The following is a 9847-nucleotide window of genomic DNA, read 5'->3' as shown; positions in this document are numbered from 1 at the left end:
AGCCTCTTTTCATTTCTGAAATATATTTGAATTCGAATTGTTTTCATCTGTTTTATTATTCTTATATCACACTGGTCTGACTGAAGCTTTGTATTAAACAACGGATTTCTATCAGAAACAGAGTTTGGTAGCTTATCAAAACCATGAACAAATACCAGATACAAAATACAAAGAGAATCTCTTCGGTGAGATGAAGTGAAACCGAAAATAGCAACTAGATGGCGCTGGTGTTCACTTCCTGTTGCCGTTCTCAACTTATCCTGCCGATTAAAAATTTCGGCAGATGTCAAGCACATGCCATGTAAGTGTACAGTTAATGGGCATTTTGGTGTTAGCGGAGGATTAAATGAATGTAAGTTGTTGTTGTTATAGAAAAAACACATTTATATTGAACTAAAAGCACCATGATGACACGTCACATCAGACAGCAGGTTGGTGACAACCGGCTCAGATACGTACCATAGAGTACATCATTTAGGACAACCGGTAAATAGGATCCTAAATGAGATTTCATTTCATATAAAATTTTGTGAAACGAGCCTTCGAAATTTTATCGTAAGCCGAGCAAAAATTAAAAACTCAGAGATGAGTTTAATAAAATATCATGAAATGAAACAAATTTAAGATAACATTTTGACAGGTTTTAAAGTGAAAATGTGGAGGATAAAATCGAGAGGAGGCAGCCAATATTTTGCACTAGTTTTAATTCCAGATGTGACGTCATTGTCCTTATTATGACATCACAATGTATTTCTGGTTGGTGCAACCAATGAAAAATGTCAATCAAGCAAAAGAGAATCGACAAGAAATTCAGATTGCTTCTTTGTGAATCAGTGGTTTATTTTTGTGTACCCTAACTAGGATGTAGCAGGATTATAGTGACATCAGTTATAAAAAAAATGGTGCCCTCAACATTCATTCACTAATGATAAATTTATTTATAGTCAAGTGGCTTACAATACGTACATTGTAGTTCTGTTGTATCCAGGTTTTCTTCTTGAGTGGCACTTAGTTGCAAGATGATCTACCAGACCATGATAAGTCGGACATGTGACGGGCACCCATTGACAGCCAACACTGACACAGCCCACCACCAACAAGGCTCGGATGTAAAGGAGGGTTTAAAAAACATGAAGTTTTTGTCACGTATGGCTGGTCGTTTTCAAGATAGATGTTCCTTTTATTTGGATGCAGTGTGTGTACAGTAAGTTCAATGTCATATTTACACCATTTGCAAAACAACATGAAATAGTGCAGAAATATAGACAGCTGTTTTGTTTAAAGTATATGCTTTGATGAAATTCAATTTGTACAAATCAATGATAACTATGTAACAGGAAGGAGTAATGAAAATCACTCTGCCTCCACTGGAGTTCAAACTAGTAACCCTTTGGTCTCTAGCTGAACACTCTACCACTTAGCTAAAGGGAGATTCTGACAGTCGGAGGCTAGTAAGGCAACCTTAACTCTCCTTTCACACTCCTCCTTTCTTCACAAAATCTTTGATCTCAAAGACAACAATTACCAAGGTTCAACATCTCCAAAGAAGCACCTCAAACTCCTATAGTCTACCCTTGGAGTGGTCAGTGCCATCAGATCTGTCATAGGAATCAGTAATGAATAACACCCAGATCCCACAGTAATTTAAGCTAGTCACCATTTGGTCTCCAACCGAACGCTCCATCACTCGGCTAAAGGTAAACTTCCAGTAGCTGAGATTGTAAGCTGACCAGCATTCTCTCCTTTTACGAAGACCTTATCAAACTAAAATACATAAATTCACACAAATAAAACACACACAGAACACTACAACAGCACTTTTATTGAAACACAACTAAAACACACACAGAACACTACTACAGCACTTTTATTGAAACACAACTAAAACACACACAGAACACTACTACAGCACTTTTATTGAAACACTACTATAACACACATCTTCACAAGCCTCAGTACGTTATTATATAAGTGATATATAAAACGGGGCAATGTAATTACTTAAGTAGGATTATTAAAAAAAAAACTTTTATATTCAACTATACTATCACTACAATCACAGTTTACCTGGTGAGGACTTTATACTCAGCTGTATACTCACAGTTTACCAGGTAGGGACTTTATACTCAGCTGTACACTCACAGTTTACCTGGTGAGGACTTTATACTCAGCTGTACACTCACAGTTTACCTGGTGAGGACTTTATACTCAGCTGTACAATCACAGTTTACCTAGTGAGGACTTAATACTCAGCTGTATACTCACAGTTTACCTGATGAGGACTTTATACTCAGCTGTACACTCACAGTTTACCAGGTAGGGACTTTATACTCAGCTGTATACTCACAGTTTACCTGTTGAGGACTTTATACTCACCTGTACAATCACAGTTTACCTGGTGAGGACTTTATACTCAGCTGTACACTCACAGTTTACCTGGTGAGGACTTTATACTAAGCTGTAAAATCACAGTTTACCTGATGAGGACTTTATACTCAGCTGTACAGTCACAGTTTACCTGGTGAGGACTTTATACTCAGCTGTATACTCACAGTTTACCAGGTAGGGACTTTATACTCAGCTGTACACTCACAGTTTACCAGGTGAGGACATTATACTCAGCTGTACAATCACAGTTTACCAGTTGAGGACATTATACTCACCTGTACAATCACAGTTTACCTGGTGAGGACTTTATACTCACCTGTACAATCACAGTTTACCTGGTGAGGACTTTATACTCAGCTGTACACTCACAGTTTACCTGGTGAGGACTTTATACTCAGCTGTATACTCACAGTTTACCTGGTGAGGACTTAATACTCAGCTGTATATTCACAGTATACTAGGTAGGAACCTTAATACTTGACTGACCACTCAGTTTACCATGTAATATTGTCATATTTTTTGGATTGAATTATCGTACTTGTAGTGAAACCATGAAAATACTTTGTTTCAGTTTTATTTCTGCCCTTGGTCTGACCTACCTGGTTGTATGTGATGCTTCGTACCCACCTGTACTAGCCTTTTCTTTCCTTGATGAGATACAGAGAGAATTTCTCAAGAGCTATGAAAAGACCAAAGTGGATGCAGTGACCAGACCATACAGCCTTATAGATTTTGGTAATTATGCAGAATTATGTTCTTATTATTAAGATGTGATATCATTTAAAATTTTGGTTCTTCATTAGAGATACTTGATTCTTTACAAATTACACAAAGCCACTCAACAGATACCCATTTAAGCATTGAAAGAAAGCCATGAAACTTGTATTTTACATGTATATAATATGGCTCCTTTGACATCTTTCACTTAGTTCATTAATGATTTATGATATTGTTATATGCACTATTTGTCGTCTCTTAATTTCTGGTAATGTACTCAAACATATGTTTTATATTGAACATAATTGATGCAGACCACTAAGTAAAAATATTCCACTGTTTTCAGATATGTCAATGCAGAAAGTGAAACAGCGGTACAACAACCCTCGATCCCTGACTACCAAGCTAAACCTAGCGGTACTAAGTGAAGAGTTGAAGTTACGTCCACCTAGTATCATTAGTCCAGAACAGCTTCGTCCAGATGAGAACTCCTACAATGTGTACATCGACAACAATATTAAGTCTAACACATTCTCTACATCAGGTAATGAACAGACCTGTCGATTATGTGATCCTTTCCATAAGTATTTCAGATTTGTTTTACAATTTAAAAAGATAAATTGAAGTACTATGTACATGCATGAGATACACATAACTAAAAAAATATATTAATGTCATTTTCATTTGTTTTACAGCATCACGTCACAGGCATGGAAGTTATGTACCTATGGGTTTAAGAACAGTGTTGGCAGTAGGACTGAGTTTGTTTTGTGCTGTACTGAATCTAACACGAGGCCTTGCTGTAATAAATGATGCTCATATTGAGGTAAGCACTGCTGGTAATTATCACACCTAGGAAACAGACATATCCCTTCTTTGTGTTCGGACACTGTCATTTATGGATAAATAACTCAGACTTGAAATAATGTGTTCTCTACCATATATGTGAGAAATAGTTATCCGCCAGTTATGAACAATATTCAATGTCTTAATCCAACTACTATGCTGTTTTCCTTGTGTAATTAAGGTGTGTAACACAAAAATGTTATGTTTCTAATATAACAATGTTAATTTTAGGACTATGACACTGACCACTATCAGTATGCAGCAACTTTTATACTCAACGGCATACTCTCAGTATACCAGGTAAGGACTTTTATACTCCACTGTACACTGTCAGTTTACCAGGTAAGGACTTTTATACTCAACTGTACACTTTCAGTTTACCTGGTAAGGACTTTTATATCCACTGTAGAGTTTACCAGGTAAAGATTTTTATACTCAACTGTACACTCTCAAAAGACTTTTAAGTGGTACACTCTCAGTTTACCAGGTAAGGACTTTTATACCACTGTACACTCTCAGTTTACCAGGTAAAGATTTTGGTAATTATCTCAACCAAGATTATTAAGATGTGACATCTCATTTAGGTAAATTTTGGTACACTCTCAGTTTACCAGGTAAAGATATACACAGCTGTATCTCTTTACAAATTACACAAAGCCACTGTAACAGTTACCCTTTTATTTAAGCCATTGTAAAGAAAGCCATGAAACTTGTATTTTACATGTATGTAATATGGCTCCTTTCTCTCAGTTTACATCTTTCACTTAGTTCATTAATGATTTATGATATTGTTATATGCACTATTTGTCGTCTCTTAATTTCTGGTAATGTACTTTTAAACATATGTTTTATATTGAACATAATTGATGCCACTGTACACTCTCAGTAAAAATATTCCACTGTTTTCAGATATGTCAATGCAGAAAGTGAAACAGCGGTACAACAACCCTGTACTCTCTCACTACCAAGCTAAACCTAGCGGTACTAAGTGAAGAGTTGACTTTTACGTCCACTCTAGTATCATTAGTCCAGAACAGCTTCGTCCAGATGAGAACTCCTACAATGTGTACATCGACAACAATATTAAGTCTAACACATTCTCTACATCAGGTAATGAACAGACCTGTCGATTATGTGATCCTTTCCATAAATATTTCAGATTTGTTTTACAATTTAAAAAGATAAATTGAAGTACTATGTACATGCATGAGATACACATAACTAAAAAAATATATTAATGTCATTTTCATTTGTTTTACAGCATCACGTCACAGGCATGGAAGTTATGTACCTATGGGTTTAAGAACAGTGTTGGCAGTACACAGACTCAGTTTGTTTTGTGCTGTACTGAATCTAACACGAGGCCTTGCTGTAATAAATGATGCTCATATTGAGGTAAGCACTGCTGGTAATTATCACACCTAGGAAACAGACATATCCCTTCTTTGTGTTCGGACACTGTCATTTATGGATAAATAACTCAGACTTGAAATAATTTGTTCTCTTACCATATATGTGAGAAATAGTTATCCGCCAGTTATGAACAATATTCAATGTCTTAATCCAACTACTATGTTGTTTTACTTGTGTAATTAAGGTGTGTAACACAAAAATGTTATGTTTCTAATATAACAATGTTAATTTTAGGACTATGACACTGACCACTATCAGTATGCAGCAACTTTTATACTCAACGGCATACTCTCAGTATACCAGGTAAGGACTTTTATACTCCACTGTACACTTTCAGTTTACCTGGTAAGGACTTTTATACTCAACTGTACACTTTCAGTTTACCTGGTAAGGACTTTTATACTCCACTGTACAGTCTCAGTTTACCAGGTAAAGATTTTTATACACAACTGTACACTCTCAGTTTACCAGGTAAAGATTTTTATACACAACTGTACACTCTCAGTTTACCAGGTTAGGACTTTTATACTCCACTGTACACTCTCAGTTTACCAGGTAAGGACTTTTATACTCCACTGTACACTCTCAGTTTACCAGGTAAAGATTTTTATACACAACTGTACACTCTCAGTTTACCAGGTTAGGACTTTTATACTCCACTGTACACTCTCAGTTTACCAGGTAAGGACTTTTATACTCCACTGTACACTCTCAGTTTACCAGGTAAAGATTTTTATACACAGCTGTACACTCAGTTTACCAGGTAATGACTTTTATACACAACTGTACACTCTCAGTTTACCAGGTAAAGATTTTTATACACAGCTGTACACTCTCAGTTTACCAGGTAAGGACTTTTATTTATAGTCCACTGTACACTCTCAGTTTACCAGGTAAAGATTTTTATACACAGCTGTACACTCAGTTTACCAGGTAATGACTTTTATACACAACTGTACACTCTCAGTTTACCAGGTAATGACTTTTATGCACAACTGTACACTCTCAGTTTACCTGGTAAGGACTTTTATTTATAGTCCACTGTACACTCTCAGTTTACCAGGTAATGACTTTTATACACAACTGTACACTCTCAGTTTACCTGGTAAGGACTTTTATTTATAGTCCACTGTACACTCTCAGTTTACCTGGTAAGGACTTTTATTTATAGTCCACTGTACACTCTCAGTTTACCAGGTAATGACTTTTATACACAACTGTACACTCTCAGTTTACCTGGTAAGGACTTTTATACACAACTGTACACTCTCAGTTTACCTGGTAAGGACTTTTATACACAACTGTACACTCTCAGTTTACCTGGTAAGGACTTTTATACACAACTGTACACTCTCAGTTTACCTGGTAAGGACTTTTATACACAACTGTACACTCTCAGTTTACCTGGTAAGGACTTTTATACACAACTGTACACTCTCAGTTTACCTGGTAAGGACTTTTATACACAACTGTACACTCTCAGTTTACCAGGTAATGACTTTTATACACAACTGTACACTCTCAGTTTACCAGGTAAAGATTTTTATACACAACTGAACACTCTTAGTTTACCACATAAGGACTTTTATTCAAGGGCCTTCATTACTCATTCACACTATAATAAGATAACAGTAAGAGAAGAGTTGAAACTTATTGAGGAGACGGTGAATGTCAAGATCTGTCACAGTTTTCTGGTTCACAGCTGTTGCTTTTAAAGAACTTACTACTGCTATAATGTCTTTAAATATGAACAAAGATGTGTTTTTGATTTGTTGTAGGTATACCTCCTGTGTGTGCCGTTGAAGACCAGAAGACCACTGGCATGTGCAACACTCTTCAGCATTTGTCTGTGTCAACTCTACCTGTGGGAATATCGAAATAATTATCTCATCATTTTTCACTTCATTGTTGCTGTGTTTGGAACTTTCGTAATATTTCAACGGAAAGTGCAAGAAAAACTTCCACAGTATATGTTATGATAGTCAATACACTGTTGTTGTAATTGGATATGGGTTTTAGCCATAATATATAAGTTCAGTGTTCATTGGTTTTTTTTTTCTTTTTGACATAGGCCCTTGTGTTTTTTTATCAAAATGATAAGAAGCAAACTGCAACAAAATCAATTGTTTATTAATGTATATAATATCAATTTTCATGATTGCAGCAAAGCTCATCTGTACACTGAGACTAAATTATTGAGAATGTCAGCATTACCTGGGAAATGTGGTTGTTCTGCTTTAGACATATTCATATGGCCAGTATTTCTTATCAAGAATGGAATTTCAATATCTTATACAGTGTTTCTCTAGACTCTGTATGTTGTACTCTGTTTTACATAGGAACAGACTTTTTTGTAATTCTGTTGACACAGTTTGAAATACCCTTTAAATCAATACTAGAATGATTTAGTAAGGTGAATACTGTTTTCTAGTCAATTATATGATATTAAATTCATAATTACATTTTGATGATATTGTAAAATGACCTTATTTTGATCATCAGTGAATGAGTGGTAGTTATCTTAGTACCATACAACCTGTTTCATCAGGCAGGTGAGCTTAAGAGTTTGACCAAAAAATGCCCAGTACTCAAATAGACTCATAAGTAAGATGTTCTTAGGAAAAATGTGAATTTAGACCTTGGGACATTTTTTAGGCTAAACAAGTTATAAGAGAATTTTCGGGACCAACATTTTCGTTTCTAATCTGATTAACACTGAAAGAATCTTGATAGAGCCATAATTGTGTGATTTATCATAGGACTAAGGAGGATCTGGAAAGTCATATAAATGTTTTTCCTTGCTTTGTGACATCATGGCATTCTAATACTGCCTAAAGACAATGGACACATATGATGAGGACAGTAAGTGGTCAAAGGAAACATGATTTTGTTTTACATATATTTTTAGGTTAAGTAACAAAAATCTTGAACCAATATCCATTTTATCATTGGATTATCTGTGATGAACCTTATTTTCAAAGTCTACCTGTCAAGCCTGGCTGGGCTTTAAATTTGTCTTCTATGGAAACTTGCTGACATCTGGAAACTAGAACTGGGATTCATAGAGATTGATTTGGTAGATATGGAAAAGGGCAATATTTTTCTACAATGTGAGTTCACATTTAGCATTGTATATCAGTTGTGTTTTATTGGCTCATTTTGCCAACATATTACTGATTGAAATTCTGTTGAATGGAGTGCTTTGTAAATTGATCTGTAGCAATATACATACAGACTACCTTTATTTGTGACTCCTGAACAAAAAGAAATCACACAACATGTCAGAAGATTTGATTCAGAGATTGTTCATTAATGGTTAAAAATGAAATTCATGAAGTTTTCACCAAAAATGTATTACATCTTTACCATTATGCCCCACAGTGTCATGACAGTGTTTTAGGACATATTGACAGATGTCAGTGGTCAGTGTTTTTGGGGGTCCATATACTAAGGTCATTGGTCATTATTGTATGATCTATTAACTAAGGTCACTGGTCAGTTTATTATGGTCTATCAACTCAGGTTATTTATCAGTGTTTTACGATATTTTGACTAAGGACATTTTTTTATTGGTGTTTTACGATCTTTTGACTAAGGACATAGCTCAGTGTTTTACTAATTTTTGACTAAGGACATTGGTAAGTGGTTTATGATCTTTTGACTAAGGACATTGGTCAGTGTTTTAGATCTTTTGACTAAGGACATTGGTCAGTGGTTTATGATCTTTTGACTAAGGACATTGGTCAGTGTTTATGATCTTTTGACTAAGGACATTGGTCAGTGTTTTAGATCTTTTGACTAAGGATATTGGTCAGTGTTTTACGAACTTTTGACTAAGGACATTGGTCAGTGTTTTAACGCCCATCGACTAGGTATGTCCATCACTGTTTATAATCTATTGATCAGTGTTTTAAGCCAGTAAAGTGATTTTTTTCATTACCAAAATCAGAAATATTCCAAACCCCACTACGTCCTTCACTAGGATAATGGTTGTTGTGAGAATGTTGATTGAATCTGCGTGTTAGTTTGTGTCAAGAATGTGAATTGTAAAGCATGAAAATACTATGAAATAAAAATATTGATTAAGAAAATAGAATAATTTGTATTTCATTTCGCATATAAGTCCTACTACAGTCATCATTATAGTTTTATTGAGGAATCAAATATGGAAAAGACATGCAGTCCTGCAGCCAATGTATACACCCAACATTCGGGCCCGTGCTTTTATGGCAAAACTGAAACGAAAACAAAAAACAAAAAAAATCTATTTTGTGTGAAGTTAACAGTTGGAAATTATAATATTGTAAATTAGATAGGTATCCTGTTTTCACGCAGGATGTTTTGTTTTTATTCAAAATGACAAAACAAATGTAACTATGTTAAGTTAGTTCCTGCTGGTGTAGGCGTCAAACTTGACTATCGGGTAAACATATCTCAAAGTATATCTTTAAATCACAGTCTGATTAAAATGCCATAATATTAT

At 35.1% G+C, this 9847-nt stretch overlaps 1 protein-coding gene across 1 annotated transcript; it reads left to right on the top strand.

Moving 5' to 3' along the window:
- The first annotated feature begins 293 nt into the window (after nt 1-293).
- On the top strand, nt 294-9421 carry LOC132549099 (vesicle-trafficking protein SEC22a-like). The gene is made up of 7 exons (XM_060213014.1): nt 294-352; nt 989-1204; nt 2960-3123; nt 3452-3649; nt 3801-3931; nt 4183-4251; nt 7143-9421. Exons 2-7 carry the CDS (start codon nt 1020-1022, stop codon nt 7341-7343), a joined length of 948 nt encoding a protein of 315 aa, XP_060068997.1. The 5' UTR covers nt 294-352; nt 989-1019; the 3' UTR covers nt 7344-9421.
- The last annotated feature ends 426 nt before the right edge of the window (nt 9422-9847 follow it).

Source organism: Ylistrum balloti, unplaced genomic scaffold (genome assembly GCF_031769215.1).
Source record: "Ylistrum balloti isolate Yb309-2 unplaced genomic scaffold, AGI_CSIRO_Ybal_v1 Utg370042, whole genome shotgun sequence".
NCBI classification, from domain to species: domain Eukaryota; kingdom Metazoa; phylum Mollusca; class Bivalvia; order Pectinida; family Pectinidae; genus Ylistrum; species Ylistrum balloti.
The sequence above is the reverse complement of the archived record's forward strand: the minus strand, read 5'-3'. Positions and strand labels throughout refer to the sequence as shown.

Coding starts and splice junctions, on each gene's coding strand:
- LOC132549099 (XM_060213014.1), top strand. CDS start 1,020: ATGATCTACCAGACCATGATAAGTCGGACATGTGACGGGCACCCATTG. Junction 1,205..2,959: donor TTGGATGCAGTGTGTGTACA/GTAAGTTCAATG, acceptor ACTTTGTTTCAG/TTTTATTTCTGCCCTTGGTC. Junction 3,650..3,800: donor TAACACATTCTCTACATCAG/GTAATGAACAGA, acceptor TTTGTTTTACAG/CATCACGTCACAGGCATGGA.